The sequence below is a fragment of the Oenanthe melanoleuca genome, chromosome 2, assembly GCF_029582105.1.
Source record: "Oenanthe melanoleuca isolate GR-GAL-2019-014 chromosome 2, OMel1.0, whole genome shotgun sequence".
NCBI classification, from domain to species: domain Eukaryota; kingdom Metazoa; phylum Chordata; class Aves; order Passeriformes; family Muscicapidae; genus Oenanthe; species Oenanthe melanoleuca.
The window spans coordinates 27,136,710-27,164,151 of NC_079335.1; the positions used below are offsets into that span (position 1 = coordinate 27,136,710).

Below are 27,442 nucleotides of genomic sequence, written 5' to 3' on the forward strand. Positions count from 1 at the left end.
AAGGGCAGATAACAACACTATTGAGATGTAGTTAGTGCCTGCCAGCTGTTCAGTTATCTTTTCTAAAGAACATAATTCCAACATTATATCCCCCTAATTTTCATCACAGATTGAACATTTGCTGGTTCATGCCATGTTTTCAGAAATATCCTCTGGTTCCTTTTGCAGCCACCTTCCAGTGATCCATGCAACCTCACAGCTTCCTTGAGGATAGCCTTGTTTCATTCCAATTCCCATTCTGGAAAGAAACCAAGGTGTCAGACCTGTGAACATTTTCCCCAGGTGCATTCACATCTCTTTCTTAGTGCTCAGGTTCCCAATTTACCCTGTTTTTCTTTGCTTCACTCTTCTCCAAGCATGAGTGCTCATCCATCTCAGCTCACACACCTCACTCCCCTGCTCCAGCCACACAGCTCTCACCTATTCTTCACCTCCCAGGATGTCTCAGATGCTTTTTTCCTGCTGACTTCACTCCAGCTCTTCCAAGATGTCACCACAGGAGGGAAAGGACCAATTTTCAGTTATAAATTTCCAGCAGCTCCCCACGTTGTATCTTATTGCTTTCCTTGTGAGCCATGCCTGGTTTCCCACACACAGCACTGGTTTCAGGACAGCCTCCAGAGGCCAGCAAGATCTCCTCTGCTCACAGCTTATATGATGAAAAATAGGCTTCTTCACCTAGCAATGCTATTCTATAGTTTCCTATACTATCAGAAATAGTCACTTATTTCAGCTTCATGGACAAGGTGTCATCCAGCAGCCACATGCTGAACAAGCCAAGGTTTAAATATTGTCCATGGGGAAAGATGTAATCTACAGAAATTTAGCACATTTAAGTGAAATAAGCCTTCTGAAGGGAAACTTAAGAGAAATAAAAGATCTGTTTATATTTTTGGGAGTCAAGGATAGTTATGACTTGAGTTATTTTTCCCTCTTAAAGGAAGGACCATCACTGATGCTGGAGTGGACTACATAGATGAGAAAAAGGGAAACAGAATCTACAGAATTACTACAGCTTTCAAGAATTCTGTCTAGTAGCAGCTCCTGAAACAGTACTTGATGAATAAGAAGAAAATAAAATTATATTTTCTGAAAAAGAAAATAAGCAATCAATTCCCTGTCAAGTCTGCAGATTTACAATGTAAGTTACTGATTGCACAGCATCAGTGGAGCTGAACATATATACATTTCAGGTCTGTTTTTATGACAGTGTGTGAGGAGTAAAGAGATAAAAAAGAGGCAGATTATCCAGTTAAGGTAGAAAAATGTCTGTTCTCTCCCATTCCCACCAAATTATCTTGGCTATAGCATTCAACACATATTTTCATTGCTCTTTAAAAATAACTCCATGACCTGTCCTGTCTGTAAGTGTCATGGCCAAATACTGCTCTGTTCCTGCTGTGCTTCTTTGGAGCCCATCTCTCAGTGAGGGGCAGAGGGATGTTTTGAAGGTGCTGATTCAGCCCTGGGGGCATAAGGACAGAAGAACAGCAGTTCTGAGAGGTAGCAGTTAATAAAAAAACTTAGCTAAGCTACTTTTTTAGAGCTTGAGTTTATAGTCACAATGGGACCTTTGGCAGGCCTATACTTCTTATGTCAGAACAAACACAAATGGGTATAAATATTCAACATATAAAAAGAAAGAGAAAAAGAAAGTATATTCCCCTTGCAAACTTAAAATCCAGTTATTTTATGGCCTGCACATTTTAAATTTAATGAGCAGAAGTGGAGGATGATGTGCAGTGCACCTAATGGGGTCTGGAAATGCCCTACAAGTAACAGATATCATGGAGAAGGATTTAAAGTTATTCTAGAAGTTACAGTAAAAAAAGGAGGAGAGAAGAAAGGTTTAATTTCTTCAGTCAGGTCAGAGTGCTCCTTCCTTGGTGTATTGACCTTACTCAGCCAAGGGAGGTCTTGGGAAGAAAGGCAGAGTTTTTATTCCCTCCTACCCCTTTCCTGCAACCATGAACTTCACCTTTGTACTGAAAGTAAAGAAAAACCTTTTTGGAAGCCTCACCTTTCCTCACCTCTACCCTTGAATAAGATTGTTAGCTAAAATTTTTATTTTAATCCAAGAATGCTCAGATAAACAAGGGACATTATCTTTTCATCCCAAGAGCAAAGGGTGCAGTTTCACACAGACCATGAATAATAAGTAAACAATAAACAAATATACAAGTAAATTCTGTCAAGAGGTTAATACAAAATAGTTCTTTACCCACCATTTTCCTCAAGGTACTACCTACATTCTGCATTTTCTCCAGCTACTTATACTTGCCTTTAAAATTTTCATTCCCTACATTTAACCAGTGTCTGGATAGTGTTTTATATGGCTGGACCATTTCAGGCTGACTGCAGTTCTTGCTCCCAAGTGTGGCTGAAGTGATAGGCAAGCATTTCTATTCAGTTCATAAAAATGGATGGGGGGGAAAAAAGGGAAAGGGGACAGAAAATGAGTTGCACTCCTCTTCCAGTCCTTAGATATACAGTGGAATGGCTGCTGAGGTTTTACCCTACCAGTCCTAAAACATCAGCCCTTGACAGACTACAAGAAGGACAGGGAGCTCCTAGAGCTCTCTGCTGACTGGCAAAATGCAGAAGGCCTCTCCATCTATGGAAAAAGAGGAGGGTGTGTTTCCTGCCAGCTGTGGGGCTGGGAGAGGTGCAAAGCTGTCTGGAGGGCACATAATGATTGATGTGGGGCTGGGAAGCATATAATTAATTGCTGTTTCTATACTAAGAATGCATAATGAATTGTTTTAAGTCTGGAGGGACATAGATTAATTAATTGGGGCTCAGGGAGAAACTGGTGCTCTTAGTACCACTGGGCAATATTTTATGCAAATATGTGTAATGTTATGCAAATTAAAAATCTACTGGGTTTTTTTTGTGCCATAAGATATTGCTAGAGATGTGCCTGCATTGTAAAACAAATTCCCTCTGCAGCTGGAATTGGGTGAAGAAGGTAAAAATTATATATTTTCAAATATTATATTGTTTGTAAAATTTAATATTAAAAATACATTTTATTTAGATGCATACAAAAGCACCTCATTTTCCATATATGCTTTTATAAACATGTATTGGACTACATAAGTAACTGTAAAAAGTACAGAAATGAAACCTTTCAAATTATTTTAAGACCTCTGAGTGGCCGAGCTCATATCTGGAAAAATGAGTTACTTGGGAAGAGAAATTGCACAATGCCCATGAGGGGAGCAGCATTTCAGGGTAGTGTGAGAGGATGGTAATTGCTACACCCTGATATAAGAGAAAGAATCCTGGTTGCAACTACTGAAATGAAGATCTGAAATATGAGTGCAGTAAAATCTTAATCTTTCCTGAACTGGTGTCAGCCTAGACACAAAATAAAGAACCAGCAGGGATTAATAATTTGAGGAAGGAATTTGAGAAGTGTTGACATATTCTGTGCTAAATTTCACAAGATTACTCTGAAGAAAAAACACTCAGGAATGTGGTGGATGTGTGATCAGCATTTGACATGCTAGTGAAAAGTAGAACAGAAGATGAATGAGATCACTAATCCAAGTTTCAGGAAGCACTGATTCCAGCAAGAGCAGTGCACTTTCTCCAAATAAATTTGATTACAGCCCTTTGCACCAGTGTTAATTTCATTCTAAGAAAAAAAACACTTTAGACATTAGGATGGTATTGAGCTAATAGCATTATTATGTTGTCTTTTTTTTTTCTTAAGGGCAAATAACATTATGTCTGTGATGTTCAGAAAAGTGGGTGAAAATACAGCTCTGCTGGTCTGGAATGAAAAAGTAGGTTGCAATAAAAAAGAAATTCTGGATCTGACAGGGAAATCTTTTGCTTCAGTAGCACAGAAAGATAAAGTAATACTGACTCACATGTTTTTATTTTATTCTTACAGATTATTACCAATTTTGTTAATATCTAGATAAATGTGAAGACTACTTTGTAAGAAATACATCTAAAAAAATTCTGTTGTTTAGAATGTTTTTAAGTCCCATTCCCTCTCTCCTTTGTTTAGTTGGATATGTCATTGAAACCTGCTTGTTTCTGTTGGCCAAATTAAACCATGTTTGTCATTTGGTGGATGTTGTTAATCTAATTTCCAAAGGTGCTGACAAAATCAGATAATTTGTGTAATTTCTATAGATTTATTACTAATTTCAGACATAAATCTTTAATAAAAATCTTAAAAATCTAAATAAAATTAAGAAGCTTTATATTTTTCTTGATTTATTGTATTTCTTCAAGAATCTGCACATCTGTCGTTGGAATTTTCTGCAGCTGGTCCAGAAAAAAATTCTGTTTTTTTGATAACAGACCACAGAATTTCCTTGAACTAAGTCTGGGCAGAACTTGAACACATCCTTTATGATGACATCCAAGGCTTACTTTAGAAATTTTAACTGAAACTTTTGGTACACTATTCCTAATGGACTCACTGTAGAAAATATTCTCTATTTTGAGGTTTGCTTTTTCTCACTTAAGCTTCCAGCCTTCAGATTTTGTTACACCTTTTTCTCCCATGCTGAAGAGCTGATTATCAATGTGTTAGATGTTATCACAAGAGGAGTCACATTTTGATTCCTATTTTGGTTTTTGTTTTCTATTTTGATATCAATGGTCTATTTTATTCTGCATTTGTCAGTTCTGGCCTTTTGTGCCATCTACAGAATTTATCAGTGGTTTTGCTGTATTTTCAACTGGGTAAAAGTATGATTAAAAAACTTATTCTACCAGGGACTGCACAAAAGTCACACACCTGCTGCATGATTACTTCTCATTTACCAGTCTTTTGAGACTAGTTTTTAATCCATTTGGCATGTACCATAACTATGTCATATGACAGTTTCTTAATCGAATTTCCACTTGGAGTGAATCAAGTGCCTTGCAGAACTATGTTCCATCAGTTCAGCCTTACTATATGGTGTTAAATTATAAAAGACAATACATATTTAATTTCTCAAACCCTATTTTCTGTGAAGTCATGCTGACATTAGTAACATTATCCCCATGTTAATTCTTGATAATTCAAGTCTCGCACCAGCAATTTCATTATTTTTTCCTACAATTTAAGATAATTACAACAGGACTCTTGTCCCACAGCTTGGCCCTTTTACCAGTTTCAATTGTTTATATCATGTTCTTTTTTTTTATTATTATTATTTCTTAATGGGTGTGTTCACAGGGTCCAGCCTTTCAAATAGGCCAGGATAACAGCAGCAGCCAACAAGATGGGCGAGTGTAAAGATGTAGTTGAGTGGGAAGTCCAAAGTGCCTGAGATGGCATTTGCACAAAGCTGATGTAGGTAAAGAGGAAAACAACCAGTTAAAAAATTAAAGGGTAATTGTCAGAATTACCAGAAGACACCTGGAAAAAAAAAAAGAAGTCAGCTAAACAGAAATGCAGATGAAACATAGATTTGTAGTAAGCAGGAGAGGGGGGGAGCAGGGCAGCAGGGGGTGACCCTTCCAGATATTGTTGATCCTTCTTGTTATAGATATGAGTCATGAGTTCCAATTAGTTCTGTGATGTTAATAAATAAGTAAACCACTTTGATTTTGTTTTCTTTTTTAAACTATATAAACTGAACAACTTCTCCCTGTAAAATTCTACCATTCTGAAACTCTTACTCCATTTCAAGACTTGTTGAAGATAACTCTCCAAATGTTAGCAGCTGAGAACCTCCCTGGAGAACAACCCTGCTAGTTCTTCAGAAATTCTGGGATTAAAATGAATTTTAAGTATTTAAAGATAGTTTATTTTGTAGCCATGTAATGAATGTAATGTGTAATGAATGGATACCATGTCATCATCATTCTGTGATCTGGATGTGTCTGTCAGCTTCCAAATACAGGAGAAAAAAATCCTTACAGATTTATCTGTCTTGAAACTAAAACATCTCATCCCAGAAAAACATTGAAACCTTTTAAAAAAAAAAAATCTTTGTTCTTTATATTTAAATTACTTTTAATTCTAATCTAATTCCATTTTTCTATATTTTCTATTTTTTTAATTAACTTCACATTTTTAGATTATGACTTTTAAGATATATTTTTAAGCAGACCATACTGTTTTCATTATTATTTCTCTTTTTTTTTTTTTTTTTTTTTTTTTTTTTTTTTTGGCGGCTGGGGGAGGAACAATTAAAATATTTTAATCTTTCCTGGTCATATTTCTACTTGCCTACTTTGGCTTTCTCCAAATAGAGCTTTCTCTATCTGCATTCAAGGTTTATCCAACTGGGCATTATAAGTAGCATGCATATTAAGCAAGAGCAGCTTGTGACCATTTGTACCTAAGCAACCAGAGCATATTTGTTCCATAATTGGTTCTTCTTTATCTATCAATACTGATTTCTTATGCAACAAGTTTTTTAATTAGAAAATTACATTTTGTAATAGATAGACATTTGGTTTGAGTCCAAATTAGGCACAAGATGCCTCACTGAAATATCTATTTTCTGTCTTTTTACACAGATTTGTTACCCTTTCTCATTAATATTTCTATTTTATTAAAAAAAATCCAAGTGAAATTTCTAGGTTATTGAAGAACACTAGGAGATTCTCTTCTTATCAAGAATGTAGACTGCATGTAGACTGCAGACAGCATGTTGACTGAAGGAAGTTTTATGGAAAGATAAACTGAAATTGGGATGTCATACTATTGAACTTGCTGTATTTTTTTCTATCTGTTCTCATTCTAGATATATTAGGATGGGTGCCAAGCAATCATTAGTAAGCACTTTTCATGTCTTTGTGTTTCAGAAAATGCTGACTTGATGAAAGGTTAGGTGACTAGCCTTGGTTTCTGTAGACATAAAAAAATCATATGCCAAAATGAGTACAATATATGGTAGCCATCAATTCTTTGGGATTTTCATTGTCTCAGCTCATGAATTTTATACCTCCTTATAAATTCTAAGAACAATTTGACATTTTCTGGTAGTATCACAGAGCCAGAGGATGCCTGTGAATACTAATGAACTTTTACTGGAACAAATATATGATGTACACAGTGATGATGCAGTTCACTGTCAAAGTGTCTCACCCTAGATATACTGCATACCATCAGAATTTAAAACAGATGGCTTGGAAGTCTACTGGTAATTTTACATAACCACTAAAAATAAAAGATTACTTTTCCTGTGAGTTACTATCCATGGAATGCCCTTTCACAGAATTCATGGAACACATGGACTAGGACAGGGAGAATGCTTAACCCTTGGAAGATTAATGTCATGCTCCTGAGACTAGGGCTAAATCTAAGTGCCTGGGACAGCAGGCCAGACCCCAAACCTGTTTCTCTTTGAGGCACTGCTATCAAGGCAGCACACAATTTCAGAGAGAAAAAACATGAAATTATGTGAAATTATAACATTTCACGTTCCTATTTTGTGCTCTGTTCCAAGAAACTAAATATGAATCAAAGGTGAGATAAACTGCTGTGGTTCAGCTTTTTATGAGACATTTCTGTCCAGTCATGCTGTCTGAACACTATTGAACAAATCACATTTTTGTTTTTTCTGTAAAATGATAGTACTTGTGACAATGTCACTCCAAGAAAATTGGATTTAATAAGGGAGTTTGCTTCAAGTAAGGAAGTCAAAAATGAACTCCCAATCTTTTTGGTCCCTTGCTAAAACGTGCAAGGGGTTTCTGTATTAGAGCTTTTGCTACACCTGGTGTGACCATGCAGCTCTGCACCTCCATCCTTACCAGGATGCTGGTCTCTCACTGGGAACTGAGAGTGCACAGAATTACCAAAACTTCCCATCAGAGCCTGAAGGGAATAGCTCTGAGGAAAGAGTAGCAAGGCAGCAAGAGCAGCTGGTTAAACAGGCACTTGCTATAAGAAAAAGGAGAAAGTTGATTTTCCTGGGAGAGGTAAATAAAAACTAGAAATAGAGGAATTTTATCGAAAGGGTCAAAATATGACTGACTGTATGACAGTGAACTCACATCAGTGTAAGGAAAAATATAAGTTATTCTTTCTAAATGTGGTAAATGGTAGTTATAATCATGAGTTTCAGGATGAAGACCAAAGGAAAAAGAGAAAAATTAATATAATTGGAACAATAGAAGCTTTGCTTCTACTAATGTATTTCTGTTCTATTATTGGTAGAAAAAGGAAGCAGAATTTTGTGGTAAAGCTGAAATATTACTACTGTCCACTATGTTCTGGACAATACTCCTAATGGAGTTAGTGTCTTTTTTCTATTTTTTTTTTTTTTTTTTTAGTACACAAAATTTTTGTCTAGGACCAAAATATTTTTGAAGTTATGTTACATTAGATTGAAATTGGTACCTCATATTGTACCCTAGACCAAAAAAAAAACCCCACCCTTTTTGCATTCAAAAAAATACAGGTTTTTTCTGCCTTTTCTTCCTTGTCTGCCTGTGAATTTAAATACATCAAAACCAAAATGTAAGACGAGGATACAAATAAAGCAGCCATAAGTGCCAATTAACAGAAAATAAAGACCTCTAAAATCAGGCTGTAAAAATTCACAACTGCTTTCCCAGATGCTGCAATGCTAGTCTGAGTGTTGATTTTATCTTGTTGTGATTTGATCATTTACATTTAAATGTTCCCTTAAAGTTTTCAACAAAGACTGGCCAAGAAACAAAATAAATCCTAGAAACAAAAAAACTCTAGAACAACAGCCACCTCCTTACCCAAAAAACTATCCTGTGTTTCACAGGAGTGCTAGCATGGAAGTGTTTCCATTAACTCAGTTTTCACACTCTTTAAAACTTTATTAGAATTTACTTTTAACTGAGGTCAGAATGGCTGAAGCCTCATCACAGTTCACTTTGAGGTATTCAGACATGTACATGGATTAGATAGGAAAACTACATTAAGTTACATTTTTAGATTTTGCTAATATAATTTTAAAAATAATAATTCTTAAAATAATTGCTCCTTTAAGTTTAAGATAAAGTAAAAAATAATGGCCTTTTTTTCAGTTTTTTTTTTTTGTTTGTTTGTTTTGTTTTGTTTTGTTTTGTTTTGTTTTGTTTTGTTTTTTTTTGTTTTTTTTTCTCCCAGGTAAAAATACCCCAAAACAAACCAACAAAATTTTATGAGCTCTGTTACTTTAAGAATTTGCCTAAGACATGGAGCTGGTCTTACTTACACAGTTATCAAACATCATTCCTTTAAGTCAAGTAATAAGTAGAACTTTTCAAACTTTGGCAATCAGAATTGCTAGGACTGCAGACAGATCATTTAGCACCAAACTTGATTTTCAAAGTTACACAGAGACAATAGTAATTTTCATTCTAAATATATCAATTAGGAGTGACTGTGTAACCCTAGGATGTAAATTTTTCCACATGCATTGCAGTATATAAGGAAAAACTAAACAAAACAAAACTCCAAGGAATAAACAAAAAGCCCCCACAGAAAGAAGAAGCCAACAAACCTTTTGCTATAGTTCTGAATTACTAAAACCCATCTGTTTAAAGTATCCTCTTAATTGTTCAAATTGATATAATAATTTAGCTTTATATGATAAGGGATTTCCAATTAAAAATAAATCTTTCACCTTACCTAAATATTCATTTCTTTCCAAATCTATCTAGTTCTCTAACCAATGATTCTTGCTGCAATATGATGTTGTTTAATTTCTTGTAGTACAAATTTTTTTACTAGTGCAGAAATTTAACATCCTATCTATTACCCTATAGCCCAGTTTCATAAGGTTTCAATATACCAGAGCCTGTAAGTTTGCACAGATTTCCAGAGCACCACTGCATTGCTCCCTTCACACATGTTCTGCCATCATTTGCAGGAGAACACAACCTTTATGGATGCCATCTGGCTGCTGGAGTAATTATAACCTGCATTTACAAACAAGAACCTTCTGAAATCAGATCTAAATTCACAATCCTGTTATGAATCTTGAGTAAAAAAAATAAAAAAAAGCAATATTCCTTTTGTGGAAAAATGAGGCTGCCAAGGAATTTACTGATGTTGTTAAGAATTAACATGGTATTTGCTTTTCTTTGAATGTCAAGCTTTGATAATGATATACTGAAATATAAATTCTTAGTATTAAAATAAATATGAGACTTGACATAATGCATCCAGGGACAGTAAAAGAGCTGGTTAATATTATTGTGAAGCTGCTCTCTATCACCTTTGAATGACTGGAGAAATCAGGAGAGCTCCCTGATGACTGGAAAAAGGCAAATGTCACACCCATCTTCAAAGACAAGAACCAGGCTCTGGGGAATTACAGGCACAATCAGTGTTATCTCACTCGATTGAAAACATTAAGGTTTGCATGCAGATGATTAATCCCAGCCTCTGACATCACAAAGTGTAGCAGCTTGAGTCTGGCAAAACACCACACATTTGAAAAAATAAGGCCATTGTGGCATGACAGAAGTCATGAACAAGAGAGACATTTCTGGGACAAACTCTTGTAAATACTAAATATTTTTATAAAGTTAACAAAAACTGGGAAAATAGGGTAGGGGAATACAGCAGTAAAATAGTTTAAGAGGAAATAATGTGGTAAAAGGGCAGGACTTGGAAGAGATTGAGGTGGGGAAAAAAGGAATATAAGAAAAGCAAGTCATGTCCTCAAGGTTTTTTTGGGAACTGTCTGTGTATGATCTGTGCAGCTTGGAGCAGGACAGTGAATCATGTATGTAAGGCCTGCTTCTGTGGTCAGGATTAACTTCAGTATTGAAGGTGGACAACCCCAACAAAACAAACTGGACAACTACAAGCAAATCATGCTAGGAGCTGTGTCAGACTCATGAAGGACAAGAAAAGAGGAGCAAGTCAGTGCATTTAGTGAGGAAAATGTGACCAGCCCAGGGAGCTTTCTGTGATGGGATGAATAACTTATTGGGTGGGGGAAGAGGTAGTTTAAGTGCCTTTCATCTTTAGCATGGTCTTTGACACCATGTCCTGTGGTACCCTCACAGCCAAGACTGGAAGTATGGGTTGAATGGCTGGATTGGAAAGTGGCTGACAAACCTTTTGGACTGTTCACTGCTCTGAGTCAGCCTTGCTTTGAGTAGGTTGGGCTAGAAGAGGTCTCTCCCAGCACAAATTATTCTACAATTTCACAAAAACTGTGACTGTATCAAATCAAGGGACAAATTTTACCATAAGAAATCATTAAAAAGAGCTATTTTAAGTGTCTCTTTGAAATTGATTTTGAATAATAATAGAGGTAGAAATGGCTTTAGATTTTGCCAAGTACAGATTTTCCCATTATCTAGTGTCTATTTGTTTGTTATCTACTCTTCATTTTACACTTGCTATTTTCAGTAAAATATTGTGTTCCTCACATGAAACACTAATTAAATAGACATAGGTTTCATGGAGTGCAGAAACCTTACAGTTGTAGAACTAGAAGATATTATACACTTCCTCTATTTATTTCAAGATCTGAAAGTTTATTCCACACTTCAGACTCTACATTCTGTTCTTCTTTTTCATGACTGTGAAACATTAGGAGTGGAGTGAAACAAAGCACGGGGGGATTAGAATTTGACATTTAACTGCTAACAGTAGGATAGGTGGGACAGATGCCTACAACAAATTACCACAGCAGTTAATTGGATATGCTGTTTTTTAGGAGGTTTTAACAATGTGCACAAAAGAGTTTTTTCATAATAAAAGTGTTTGGATAACATCACATTAAGGAGACTAGGGAAGCAAACAACAGAGATGAATAAAAGAAAAAGGTATTAAAATACTGAGACTGCCACAAAGAAAAACAGTTGCTCTTTAAGCACACCATTCCACACTTGACAAAAAAAACATTTAAAAAAAAATCTTACTCATGGCAGCAAAGACTTTCAAGCAACTCTTGCCCACCTTTAGTCCTTAGTTGTGGAAATGATTGTACTTTGGGGGCAAGATAGTGTATATCCACAGCTTTTAGCTACCTGACTGCTATAATTTAGTGGGAGAAAGCTGAGGGACTCACATATTTGAACTTACATGTATGTCAAATTAGAAATTCCATACTGAATTCTTAAAGATACATTATCATTTTTTAAGTAATATGTGGTATTCTCTAAGGTAAACTAAAACCCAAACTAATTCTTTTTCAGTTAGGCTTTTGAAAATTACAAGTCTTGCCATGAAAGAAACTCTGATTCAGTTTCCATTAATTTTTTAGGAGGTACTGTAGTCACTTAAAGGGTTACAACTATCAAGGATATGAATAGTATTCAGTTCTGAGTCATTAAAATACCTAGAAAATTACTTTTACGTGAAACTTCATAAGGTTTTCATGGAGCTCATTAATACCAACATTTTTTCTAGAGAAGGGAGAAGTAGTATAGAACAAGAGCATCTAATTTGTCAAATTTCCCTTTTTTTTCACCTGTGAATTTTACCTTGCCAATATGATGGACTGAAAAATAACTGAATTATTAATAAGTTATAAGCAACTGATTTTGGGTATTTTTCCCAATATATATGACTTACACAGTTTTGCTGATGAGGCTGTCTACTGTTGAAAAAATTGTAGGATTAAGTGTGAAGCCTGAGAAAGAAAAAGATTTCCTCTGCTGTATTTTTCTTAGGTGTGAAATGTAAGTAGGCTTAAGACATGAAATCAAACCTGAGACAGCAAACGTGCCCTCAAAGCATTTCTTGTCTCATTTAAGCTAAACAGAAAAAGAACACTTGCATTTTAGCTGAGCTGAGCTTGCTGTTAAGAAGGGAAAAAACCAGGAAGAGTGATCCTAAAAGTTCATCATGCTAAAGACCAGCTTCCATGAATTTAGACTATGATTAGGAAAAGAACTTTTTATGCTACATCAGTATTCTGGCAGGAGAAATATTTGCCATACTTTCCCCTCCAAACTGCTGAGTAATATCTTGAGAGGCAAATCTATTTCATGGCTTTAAAAATCATAGTCCAAAGACATATAATAGGGCTGGGACTTACCCAGATTCTGCAGTGCCCTAAAATAGCATTATTCTGTCCTGTCATCATTCAGTGCTGAATACCTATTAAAAACCCTTATACCTAAAACTGAAGATTATAAAGATAAATATTGGCCTGTCAGATTTAGATGAGAAACTTTCTGATTCTCTGCCCTTCCCACACAACCTGTAGCAGAAGTGAATTTCTCCATATATCTTTTGGAACAGGGTTGCCAATGAAATGTTTTAACAAAAGGATGAGAAAACAAGTATATATGGCAGGCACACATAATAAAAACCAGGTGACAAGACATTAGCAGCTCTTACATCAGTACAAGTGAAATAGAGAAGTACTGTCAAATAATCAAGAGGAAAATATCAGACTCATTTTTGGTGAGATTCTATTTGAAGTGAAAGAAGCCAAGTGCATGGAAAATAGTCTATCAAATTAAATGAAGCTAGATCAAGCAAAAAAGTGAAGCTGTAGACTACAGGATCTCCTAGCATATCAAAAATTGCAGAGCATCCCAGAGATAGTTCTTGTTTTTGTACAGTGCATTCCACATAAGAAATGGAGATAAATATTATGAGAGAACCGATCATAACAACATTTTTATCACTGCATGATGTTATGACAGTTCAGAATTTAACATTATAGAATAGCTATACAGTTTTAGTGATCCCAGCAGTCACTAATCAAAGCAAGTTTATTTAAGAGAAGGTACAGAATTCTGTCTGCCACAAAGGAAAACACTTTGTAACTACTTACTGACCTGCAAGAGAAATAAAACAGCTTTAAGTTCAAATCCAGAAGGACCCACTGGATATGGTTTGCTAAAAAACACCCACAAACAACAAAAAAATCTCATCAAGATATGCACATAATAAAGGCTTAGTACAGAGATCTTTGAGATAACATCATCTTGAAAAGATCTTACAAAATTACTGAGGATATATCAGATCCATTTTCCAAGAAGAGTTAGAATGTTTATGAAACCCAAGGATGAAATGAAAAAAGTAACATTTCGTGCAGATGAACCCTGTGCTATATAAAGACATGTCAAGCAGCAGAGAAGGACATAGAACATTCCCATAATGACACCTTGTCTAGAATTTGAAAGACGAGCTGGCCCTGCAGAAGATTAAATGTATCTTTATATGCATTTCTAAGAAGCCTTGAAGGAAAGGTTTGTTTTCTTCCAATAACATCTGTTGATAGCAAGCAACCAGGTCATTATTTTTGGCACTATGATGGAGGGCATACTTAACATTTGCATGAGCTGACATCAGGCTGCTCAAAGTACAAAACCTTGTTCCAGGAAGAACTTTGCAAAATTTCACTTTATGATAATATAAAGAATTTCACTGAAAGAGACCCAAATCAACCAATAAGGAAAACTTCACCCCGATAAATTCACCTCATAACTAAACTATTTTCTTGATATGTGTTTTTTTCAACATGAAAAATAGATTTGAATTGTAGTTTCACTTGGAATTGACCAAGTCCCACTAAGAGAGAAACTTTTGTGAAATATGGGGAGTAAAACTCATTCATTTCAGGTATTTTCTGTCCAAGGAAATGTGTCATTCTATTAAAACATGGATTTTTCTTTTGTGATGAAGCATTCAGCTTGCTCTTGTGGAAGAAGCATACATCAATTGTGGAAAGGTGTCCTGCCCTGAACAACTGAGTGAGGATTGCTAAAAATCACCCTTCCTTCCTACCTTTATATGAGGTGCTTTACATGTATGGATTGTACATGGAATGGTTCATGTCAATGTGATTATAAGATGAGGAAATAATGATTACAGAAATGCACAAGACTGTGGAGTGACAATGAGATTGAATCATGCTTTTGTGTTCAAGAGTATGAAACCACTGGTTTATAATCTGCTGCTATGGCTGCACGACCTTACTGCCACAATAGCAGGTATAAAGTATTGGGAGACACCAAAATGTGTAACAGTAAGGGACACATGAAAATTATCCACTATTAGAAGACAATTGTATCAGCAATGATTGTTGTATCCAAAGTCCTCTACATTGAGACTTGACACTCATGTGCTGCTGCTGCATAGGCTTCACCAAAACCACAAGGGCTTGGGTAGGCAGCAAAAAGGCAGAGATGTATGTGATAGCTTTGGACAGGATCCCTGTTCCTGTACAGAGCAGGCTGGAACAGGATTACAGTGTTTCCGAAATAGAGGAACGTTGTAATGGAGTAAAAGAGTCAGTGGGTAACATTTAGCTCCCCTGAACTAAGCTGTGGAAGGATAATTAATGATTTTTCAGATGTTCTGTAACAATCTGTGTGTGCCTGAGGGCTTGGTGGTGAAGACATTGAATAAGATGGAATTTATTAGAAAAGACTAAAGCCAGTGCAAGCCTGGGTTGATACCTCTAGTTTCATTCTAGGTTTCTTTGACATTAGGCATTATATTCGCCTTGCTACAAATGCAATAGCCTTGTAGGTTTTGTTTCTGTTTGTTTGATTTTGGAAGAAGACCACTTGGTCTTTTTGCTTTATCTTTACTGTATGTTTAGTTCAGCATAAAAAAATACTGGATCAAATAAACCCCCTCAAAGCCTGGCCTGGATGTTGATAAAAAGAAATTGGTATCATTTGTTGAAGCAATCAACAGCTAATTATTTAAGTTCAGCAAATTCATAAGTCGTCTCCACAATAAATGAGCACTCATTACTTCTCACAAGTATTATAGGATAATACTTTTATGGGATATAGGATATTACTTTTATGGATAATACTTTTCTACTGGTTGAAGTATTTGCTTATTAAACATTTTTATGCTCAAACTTACATGACAATGTAAGGTAACTCCTTATAGAGCATTTCACAAGCATGATTTTGCTTTTGCTTAAACACTATTCATTAAAATTTGGATTATTTTACCAGAAGAATACAATATTCTTTGTAGTTCAACATTCAAGTGTTGACAACCTTATTCTATAAAGTTATTATGGCTAAAGTTATCCTTATATCAGAACTTAAATACTTTTCTTTCCAAGTCTCACTTTGTTAGAAAATAACCTATGTATCTCTGAGTTACAATTCTCAGATTATTTACTTCATGGTGTAAAAGTACAATATATCAGAATGTGAGCCTGCAGAAGTTACAATGGACCAAAGAATTTTCTATGAAGCTCATTGCCCTTTCTGGTCCAATAGTGTGAAAATGCAATATCCAATCTCTTAATGTTATATGACTTAAAATACAATTTGAATATATGGTTAATCATTATGTGTAGATAATTTTTCTATTTTTAATATTTCATTAAATATGCATTAAAATATCAAAATATATTCTTACCTTTTATTTATATCAGTACAGTCTCTGGGTTTCTCTAAGATAGTAATTTTTCTTGTCTGGAATGTTTTGACCCAAACTCAAGTCTTTACAGATTTGTCAGAAGGAAAATTAGAAACCTTTTCAATTGCTGCTCCATTATAGCCTTTAAAATAAGATAACATTGCTTTCCTGATAAATCCTGGCATTACATAAGTGGGACATAGGTGGGTAAGAGTACCAAGATTTCTGTAATAAATCATGAATTGTGCTTGTATAAAGAAAAGATTGGTATACTTCCATGCTACTGACTGAGAACTGATGACAAACTAGAAATGGAATAACCACTAATTCAGATTCGACTTTTTCTTAGCCTACCATTGGCTCAGGTAAAGATTAGTTGACCAGAAAATTTGTGTAAATCTGTCATTTTTTAAAGCCAAAGTGCTTTTTTCACAAATTAGTTTACTAAAACAGCTAAGTTCCTTTTAAGATAGAAACTTTCATGACAAAATTAGTGTTTTCTGTAGCTCAGATTGAGGTGAAAAATTGGTTCAGTCTGGAGAGTCCTTGTTCTGCAAATACACATGTAAGTCTCTCAGTGTTGTTAGACATTACAAACATAAAAAACAAAAGACATGTTTTGAGTAGAGGAAAGGGAAACAAAAGATAAAACAGCCCTATTATCACATCAGTTCAATTGGCAGCAAAGGTATATGTTGATTCTCTCTAAAATCTCCCTTTATTACCTGCTATTCTCCTTGGATATTTTCTACTGGGTAGTTATAATTTAGAAAGACCCTTCAGGGCACTTGTGCTTCTCAAAAGGATCTGGAAAAGATTATGTGTCCCAAAATAAATATCTGCAACCAGCATCTTACTTTAGACTACGTGTCAATATGCACTCACTTTGTATTCAGAGATTGTATCTAATTTAGACCTGAAGGCAGACACAGGTGAGTAGCATTTGCAGCAACAAAACAGGATTCAAGCTACAGAGGAACTAATTTGTTAGTTAAAAAGGGAATCAGTTGTAGAACTACATCATCTCTTGTAATCTGGGTACTGTAATATTTCCTTTTCCTAGGGATCCAATAATGAAATTCCATGTGTCTTCCATGAAAAAGAAAAGAAGTACGAGCCTTACACCATTTAGCTTGTTTTTATAAGATACCTGTGAGGTGACCTGACTTATACTCAGGCACAAACAATGAAAAATTCTCAAGTTGAATGAATTTTCCTGGTGTAAAAATGTGCATGAAAACAGGCAAAAATTAGACATAATAATTAAGGTATTATAAAACAAAAGGCTATGAACTATAAACCAAGAACAATAAAAGAGTCATTATGATTTAGAAGTTACTATGATAGCTATACCAGAATTCCAGACAGAAGCTGTTACATATATCTTTATTTTAAAGTCTTTATTTATGATTTGGGTGAGGGCATGGAGTGTACCCTCAACAAGTTTACAGACAACACCAAGTTAGGTGGGAGGCACTAGAGAGGGATCTGACAGACTGGATTAATACGCTAAAGCCATTGATGAGGCTCAATAAGATCATGTGTTGGGTCCTGCACTTGGGTCACAAGAATCCCATACAGAGCTACAGAGTGGGGAAAGAATGGCTGGAAATCTGCCTGGAGGAGAAGAACCTGGTGGTGCTGGCTGAACATGAGCTGAAGTGTGCCTGAGTGGCCAAATGGTATCATGGCCTGTAGAAATAGTGTGGCCAGCAGCAGAAGGGCAATGATCACCCTGTTGCACTTGGCATTGGTGAGGTTGCACCTTGAACCCTGTTTTCAGGCTTTGGCTCCTCACTATGAGAAGGGCTGCAGCTCCTTTCCTCAGCCCACAGCTGCAATGAGGGAATTGCACCATTCGTTTCAGGCAAGCAGGTGTCTAATCCTTCTGTCCCCAGAGAAGGATGAAATCACCCTTGGTAAAGTACACAGATAGACTCACTATTTCCTCAGAATAATTCCTGTTCACCCTGTCTCTTTGTCCTATTTGGAAAGGAAGTGGATATGCACAAATATTCTGTAATTCACAAGTTTGCTTAAATGGGTGAAAAACTTTGGAGAAGACTAGATAATGTGGATGTGCTCCTACAACTAAGAGCATAACTTGCAGTTTTGTCCTAGACCAACTTCAGTATTTTCTCAGCTCCAGCCTGCAGCAATTTACAAAATAATTATTGTGAAGCAGACTCCTGTGCCCTATACTGCCCTGTCTCTGTTCTGTGGGCAGGAAAACATGCTATTCCCATGAAAACATAATATTACTTCAAGAAAATACACTGAACTTCACAATAATAACAATAAGTTTCCCAAGCATATATTTTGTGTTCCTTTATGATCTCTATCCCACAGTTTTTTAGAGTGTGTTGCACTTTATGAAACAGAAAGCTTGAAAATAATCACACAGCTCATGAAATCCTCTCCCATCAATTTGCAGTATCCAGGACACCACCCTTGCATATCACTGACCACTAAACACATCAGTAGGAGCTTCAGAGTTGATGGATGAGACCAACAGGCCAATAATAATGACCCACAGGAAGATGGCAAAGGGCAATACCTATGTTTTAGATTTGTACATCTAATTTGAGGAGTTTTCTAAACAAAATGCTTTGTTATATACCTACTGAGCCTAAAATTTTGTTACTCCAACTCAGAGAAAACATTTAGACAGGATACCCGCTGAATTGTGTGGCATTCTAAAAACATGTAATAATTTACAGGTTCAATTTTTAATTTCAGATACATGCATGTGAATGGTTTCTGACTCATGGATAAAGCTGCATAATTTTGAATGGCATTAGTCCATAAAAGGCAGGAGCTAATGTAAATGGTTCAGTTAACACTATCATGAAAGAGCTAATGTACATTAATAATGCAATCTGAATGAAGTTATGCTTTCTTTTGTGAGATATTGAGTACTAGAATGTATAGTAGTATCAGGCATATACCATGGGATAATCTTTTGCAAATATTCCTTTGTTCAACTAGCTTTCCATAACTGGCTATTATCCAGCCCTCACATTACTAATATATTCTAATTCAATTTAAAAGAAAATTCAGCTATGTCAATCAAGTTAATCTGTACATCTGTAACAGTGTTTTCTTGTCCTTTTTCATAATTTGACTGCTGATATAAATTCATTAGTTCTATTTATTTCAGAATGCAAAGCACTCAGGACAAAGGAAAAGTAATTTTAATCTGGAAATTTCACAATAATGTACTATTTGTGCATAAGATGTTCTGGGTCATAATCCAAATTAAATTTTCTCAGTCATCTACTCATTAATGTGTGGTGACTGTTAATATCTACTGCCAATTAAAAAAAATCATAGAAACAATTTCTTTAACGAAAAGTACCACTTTTGCAAATTCATTCTTTTTGCCAAACCATACTGATAACAACTGTATTTCACGTAAAAAAATAAGTAAATTAAGAACAGCTAAAAGAAAATTTCACCTTGCTTATTCTTTACATTCCTTAATATATTAGGAACTGAAGCATGAATATGTCATCAGGAGAGTGTGCAGAAAAATCAAAGTATTTTAAGATTAAACAGTTGAAACTTAATATTGAGTAAACAATTTCTGTTATTATTATAAGATTTAAGCAATTCAAGTAATTATTGGTCACTTAATTTCTATTGCAACTAATTCACTTCCTTGCTACAGAAAGTGCAAAAGTACAGAGTAGTGCAAGGGCATTTCCTTGTACAAAACGCTTGGCATATTATAGATGCCACAAGAAATACTTAAAGAGTCTAGCAACAGTAATCATAGTAATAACAGATCTATTGCCTTAGGAAAACACAGTTTAAAAAATCTGGTCAGACCAGTGTGCAAGAAGCTGTAAATAATGCACTGATGGCATTACATGGCCTATTGCTTGGAGAACACCGCTCCAGGAAACGTCTTCTAACAATTCCATCCCACAGACTGACTTTGCTGCCTTGCTTTTATCACTTGAGTTCTTTTATTTCACTCATCTGTATGACTTCTCCTAATGAAGTTTGAATGCAGTCTCCCCTTGAACACAACTGAAATTATTTAATCTGTTTTTCTCTTGAACCCAAATGGTAGGAGTTATGAAACTTAAAATTACCGTTCAACAACTGCAATAAAAGAACAACCCATCTAACACAAATGCTTCAGTCTCTACAAACAATCAGAAAAATAGATTTCCACAGCCTGCAAAACTGAAAATGAACGAGCCATATCCATTCTTTGTGGCTTGTTACAGCCAAAACACTGGCTGCACTTCGTCTTTTCCTGACATAGCCATTACGCACTTAGGGTTGGCTATGAGCAATACAGTTCAGAAGTTTAGTGAAAGACTTCTGAATCCTTCCAAACATCTATGTGCTATACTGCACATTACTACAGTATATGTATATACTGTAGACAGGGACTCCAGAGCTTATCATTGACAGCCAACACATGCAATTAAAAATAGCTTTCAGAGGTAAAAGATACGTCATGTAACAACTAGGTTTTACTTAAGCATTCATGACAAAGCACTAGAATACAAAAATATTACCTCCTTTTCCTTTTGTTTATTTGGAATTAAGATGAACAATGTTCACAGTATTATGTGGGAAAACTGCAACCTTACCTTTTAATAACAGACTTCTTTAAATTAATAACACTGTTACTGTTTTGGTACGATTTCAAGAACAAATAAAACCTATTCTTTTGCTTCTGTATAATATCTGACACATTATTGGGCAGGGTATAATTTTAGATTCATTACTTGAAAGATAACCTCATCTATTAGACAAGCCTCGTTATATTATACTAAATTTACTTACTAGAGTCCAAGAAAAAATTGTTATTTTTTTCCTCGCAAGAGGGATCATTTTAGCTACAGTGGAACTGCAAAGAGAATTATAAAGTTTTCAGAAGTGAACTGTTTAATAAATAAGGAGTTTATAGGGCTAACTATTTTGTAACACCTAGGTAACACACCATACGTTAAAAATTCCGTTGGTTGCAGCATCCTGGAAATATGCTGAGACGGAACACGGACAAAACAAACTCACTAGCCCTGCAGGCAGAAGCAGCAGAAAGGAAGGAGAAAGCAGTACTGTTCTGGCATTACCAAGTCCTTACCCAGTGGCTGCCCTGCGATGACCCTGGCGTTCTCTCCTGCCACGGCCGCCCTGGCGTGCCTCTCGCTCATGTACTGCACGAACGCGTAGCCCTTGTGCACCGAGCAGCCCACGATCTTCCCATACTTGGCAAAGATTGCCTCGATGTCACCTTTTTTGACAATAGCTGTGTTCAGGTTACCGATGAAGACTCTGGAGTTGATGGACTTTGGGTCGTTCTTATTGGTGACGTTGCTGGTCTGCGTTTTGCCAGTCATGGTTGGATCACTTGGCTTTAAACCTTAAATAAAGAACAAAGAGAATTATGCTTCTAAGCATACAGTTACACTGACTTTGGATGAATTTTCCAGCAATAATCCACTTCTCATTTTTCACTTTGGGTGAATCTCTACTCAGAAGAATCAAACTATCTAAAACATATTATCAATAAAATCAAGACAGTACATTTTAAAATACTGCTCAAAAGTAAAATTTAAACTTCTTATTTTTATAGATGAGAAATATAACAATACATCACTTAATATAATGCTGTGATAGCAGAGCTTTACTGTAATTACATGTGGATTTCTGCTTAGAAATTCAATATTGACTTTTTAAGTACTTAGCCATCTAGAAACTGCAAAGCAAGAGAATGAATCATTATCTACTGTCAAAGCAATGAACATTCAAGGCCATGTAGAGAGCAAACTCTTAAAATGAAAAACAGCTCTGCTTTTGTTTGGTGTCATTTAGAGCACATTTCTCACCAGTTAAATATCGCTGTGAGGTGTGCAAGGCAGGTAACATACAATTCTTTACTGCAATCAATATGTTTCTATCAGAACAATTTTCCCTGTAAATTCAGTACAAAGAAAGAAGTGAGAAAAGACAGTGGCTTATGTTCTGAGAATTAAAAAGTAGGAAAAGAAATCACTTTAGGAATACAGCTTTTCTTGCTTCTTTGCTCTTTTATCTGAGGTCACAAGTCAAAATGCATCCTGGTAAATCTCTGATGGGAATAACTACATTATTTCTGGGAAATATTTGGTAAAAGAAGAAAAAAAACCCAACACTTTTTGTGTTCATCTAGCCTCACCCCTCTGAAGTACATGTGATTTTCATAATTTGCATGCAAGTTCCATCTGCCAGCAGGTCCCTCTATTTGCATCAATTTACTTATATGGAAATGAAATGAAAGAAATTGTCCCAATTCTGCACTGGGTTTTCTTTAGTTTTAGTTGATCACAAAAATATGGATAGATTTAAGTAGAGAAGACTTATTTTGTAAGAAGATCATTTAGGCAGCAGTCAAATATAGGCCATGTCTTACAGCCAACTGTTACTATTTTTTAACCTGTTCATACTTTTCATTAGATCAGAGTAACAACTCAGGCAAGAAGAGAATCCAGTTAAATACTTTGCACAGTTAAAACTCAGTTCATCCCTCAGAATGAAAAGGTATAATAACCTCTATTCTGAGCACCTAAATTGGAAATTCCATATTTTAAGTCAGTATCTACCATACATGAAGCTAGAAAAAGAAACCACTGTCACTGAACTCTGCAGAGTACCTGCTGAACAAAACAGACACAGTCACAGCCATCAGCACTTTGACTGCCTCCACCCCAGAGGATCCAAACCCCACCTTCCAGACAAGAACACACAATGGAGATGTGAGGGCAGTTCTCCTGAATCTCAGCCTGCTTTAGGAAATGGATGGATGCAGTAGAGCTGCCACTCAAATAGCTTTCACTTGATTAACAACTCAGCATGGCAACTTACTTAGTGTTACAGCATTTAGAGAAAACACTGAAGAAAATAAAAAAAGGTATATTTTCATCTAAGTTTACTGATTTTTAAATACATTGTGGAAACAACATTCTGTATACATGCAGAAATTTCACAATGGAAAACCAGAAAAACTGCCTTGAATGCAACCTCTGACCTTTATCAAAAGACAGATTCAATAGTGCATATTTCTAGATTGCTGTGCAGATTGAGTATGTTTGAAGTCATGTCTGTGTATAGCTAACCCGAATATTGTGAATGTTCAGAGTAGTTGCTTGGTACTGTTGTATTATGATGGCAAACCATTTACAAAACATAAACATAATATTGGCATAAAGGAGACTGCTGATGTTTTCTGAGACCTAGGAAGTTTAACCCTACCTTAGATACACCTGCATTGCACAGGAGTCAAAATGATAGAAACATAGCCATGGCAGCTTAAAGACTGAAGAGAAAACACAGCAGAATTACAAGGTATAATAGTAACAAGACATAAACAAGAGCAAAGAGGTTGGTGCAGTTGCTGATTAAGGGAACAGCTGGTATCCTCTGTGTGCTGAGCTGCACAGCACTACAAATACCACTCTGTTGGGAAAACTGGGAGAGAATTGTGTTTATCCTTGCAAAGATCCAGGGGTAAAAAGCTTTATCTGTTCTTATACAATTCTTAGCATCCTGTTGATGTTATGTAAATTTTTCAAGGGTGTAGCTGAACTTATTTTACTAAACTCATAGAGGTAGTTTATCACAAGAACGATCACTGGTCTAGAAAATGTAGCCTGGACTGGTAGACCCATCTCTTCCACTAGACTCCTGTATGACTCAGTAAGATTTTTTTGACTAAGGGCTATATCTCAATGTATTTTTATATAACTTCTAACACTTCTAACTTCATGTGACCTCAGCTGGAATATTTAAGCATGACCAACAGACCACTGAAAAAAAAATGCAAGGAGAAAAATCTGCCAGATAATCTGCCAGAAGTCAAGATTTGCAGGAAAATTATATGCAACAAAACATTTTCTTTATTACCACCAATATTTTCTACCACACACATTACTACCACAATGCCACAATGCTTTTTAAACCCTCAACTACACTCTATTACTTCTGTTGTTTAGCCATTTAACATGGGAGTTAGTGAACTATTCTTATCTCATAAAAATCCTCTTTTTACTTTGCCCAGTTTTTCTTTGTACTAATTTAAATAGACTTTGAATAGGACATTGAATATTTCTCTCTTGTAGTTGTTCTTTGCAATGCAAATTTACAATATTTTTATAACACAAAGAAAAGTAGTTGTCTGGTGGGTTCTCTCATATTCAAATGAGCAGTCAGGAAAACGTGCTGCAGAAATTCAAAGGGTGAGAATAATGCTATCATGAACGATTGAGATTTGATTGCCTAGCTGGTCACAATACTGCTGTGAATATTTCATAAAAATCAAAGATCCGTGGGATCTTCATTACAATGTGAAAGAATTTATGGCAACTTCTACACCTCACTTCCAATATACATCTGTGAATAGTGATTTATGCCCATATTCTCTGAGCTATGAGTAAAATCACAAACATTGTACCTCATAAAAATGCAGAAATAAATGAAACAGTGAGAGAAACATATCTGAAATAATCTCATTTCTTTTCAGCCTTTAATAAGGTATCTTGCTAATTTCCTACTGTTGAAGTGATTCTCTTTGATAATAAATACCTCCTATATGCTGAGTATATCTTTTAAAAGGGCTTTACAAATAACATTTAGCTGTCAGTGCACTTCATCATATTTATTTATTCAATTAACATTTTTAATATGTCAAACTTGAATGAGAATGCAAATTACTAAAATGAGATTCCTATCACCCAGGACATACCAAGTGAAAAGTTTAAACCAGTCAATTTGAAATGCAAAAGAGGGGGGTATAATTCAAGTCTTGGCTTCCTTCACTTTCCCAGCATTTTCTGACGAAGTTTGGCTAAGCACCAGCATGACAAAGCATAGTTTGTAGCAGTTAAACTCATCTTCTTCCCATGGGATGCATGTTGAGCCCACAGCTCCATTTCACAGATGTTTGCCCTCTGGTGCTGTGCCCAGCACCAGAGCAGTGAGGATCACCCTCCCTTTACAGCTGTGCCACACCCAGTGCAGGGAGAACACAGAACTTGAAGCAAAGAGAAAGGGAACAACTTGTCAAATTCTACATTCCAGTAACTCCCAGGCTTTTCCTTTAGGGAGTAGGGTCTTGGCACAATCATAAAAGTCCTGTTGGACTTCTGCTCCATGTGCTGCTTTATGCACTTTCACAATGACTCCTCACACAGCAAAATGCAAAATCTGTCTTTGAACAGACAGCAGTTTGGTCCAACTACAAGAAATATTTAGGATATATAAAATTTTGAATATCTAAGTTAAAGGGATTTTGAAAGCAATTCACTTCAGCATTTTTCCCAATTGTACAATTAAAATACTAAGAGGGACTCATAACCTCTAAGTAAAATTTCTACCAAATACTGAAATATTGTCTCTGGAGTTGTTCTTATGCATCTTCCTATGCTGAATTAACCAGTGAGACTAACCTGTAATAAATTTGTTAGAATCAGAAAAATCAGATAAATCTCTTTAGAAGACTAGGAAATATTTTAGTTGATGACTTGGGTTTTCTCTCTTTTATTTTCTCTCTTTATTTTTTTTCCCTAAGATATATACCTAATTTTGCTTTAAAAAAATTTTCTTCATTAAATTTAGTAATACTTCCAGGAGTTTCTACATATTTATGTTCTTTTATCTTGGAGCTGTTTCTTTCCTAAAATCTGTTAGCCAAATACAAAAAAAGTCTACATATTTGAATGAAATAAGTATTACTTGCAGCATCTATAGGAAAAAATAGGGTTTACTGAGAAAAAAGTGAAATAACAAAATTTAAAATCTTTTAAGGAGTACAAATACTTTCTGAAAATTAAATAAAATTCTGTTACTTTTATGGAGATTTAATATCAAACTTTTATATATTTATATATATTTTTACCAAGGAAACAGGAAAAAATTAAACCCACTGTTAATTTTACTTATCTCACTCTCCCCTCCAAAAAAAATTCAGTTTGACATCATGCTTAGAGCTGAGCCAATAAGTAGACAACAGTCCATATTAGATTTGTGTGACATCAAAAGAGTGTGGAGAAATATTTTTAAATATGAAAATTTCCATCACTGACAGGTTATTCTAAGCACTATTATATTCCAAATCTTAATTTTTGATGCTTACACACTGAGATTCATAGTGCATATTTGATTATTGCAAATCCTTCTAACAAAGACAAAGCCCTTAACAGACACATGATTGAACAGCCATGTTTGTTTCCCCAATTAAATCCACAGTAGTAAATAGGTTGTGGGAAATTAATTGCTAGGATATTTGGGGGTCAAGCTGAAAATGGTCATCCTGGAAAAAAAAAAAAAAAATCAAACATAATAATATTGGTCCTTAGACCAAATGCAGCACTATAACATGTGATCAGTCTCCAGCCCAAAACACGTGGGGTTTTGCTCTTTTCAGCATTTCCAAGCAATCTCTCTTCTTCTGCTATCCAGCCTCAGTTAAAAGCTGAACTTTTGGCAATATCAAGGTTCAATTGTTGCTTTAATAGCTGAGCTTTACTGTGATGTGCTGTCTTTGAGCTTAAAGAATCAATCATTATTAAAATATTTATCAAGACAAAAAGATTAGGCCATAATACATTTTCTCTATTTTTCAATTACCTTTTAGCAACAGTGCTAACATTAATATTTTATAGTGTTGCAGAAAAATTTAAGATATTTAAACATTTGAAATGTCCTTCTGTGCATGAAATGTTCTACAACATAGATTTATCTTGCATTGGCACTAATATTTTATGGAGAAAATTCAATATTCTTATTAATTGCTTTAATAAGCAGTCATTAAAAATATTTTATCTCAATTAAATCAGTACTTGACAAAACCCCTATACAATTTTTCATATCTGTTGGAAACATGACTATTGGATATTTCATTAAGCCAGGGAGAAACCAAAAAGAGGGAAGAGAGAGAATAGAAAGATATATAAAATATATTTTGTCTTGTAGAAAATCTTTCTTCTTTATGTTTTAAATTAATTTTGAATGAATTACTATATCTAGGTCACACAAATAAAGAAAAATTTTATTCATAAGATGCTTATATTGACATAAAAATATTTTGGGCTTTTCCAGTCATCATTAAAGTCAGAGAATATGCTTCCTTTCTCTCTCTCCAAGATATCCTGCCTATTTATTTATTTATTTATTTATTCATTCATTTTTATATGGTTTAGCTTTTCT

General features: G+C 35.2%; 1 protein-coding gene across 3 annotated transcripts in view; it reads right to left on the minus strand.

Moving 5' to 3' along the window:
* The window catches only part of RALYL (RALY RNA binding protein like), a 364,670-nt gene that overhangs the window by 160,848 nt on the left and 176,380 nt on the right, over positions 1–27,442 (minus strand). For all 3 annotated transcript variants that reach the window (XM_056485415.1, XM_056485416.1, XM_056485414.1), the window contains exon 2: positions 21,345–21,623. In XM_056485415.1, coding sequence (XP_056341390.1) covers positions 21,345–21,600 — 256 coding nt within the window. In that variant the 5' untranslated portion in view covers positions 21,601–21,623. The remainder of the gene's footprint in view (positions 1–21,344; positions 21,624–27,442) is intronic.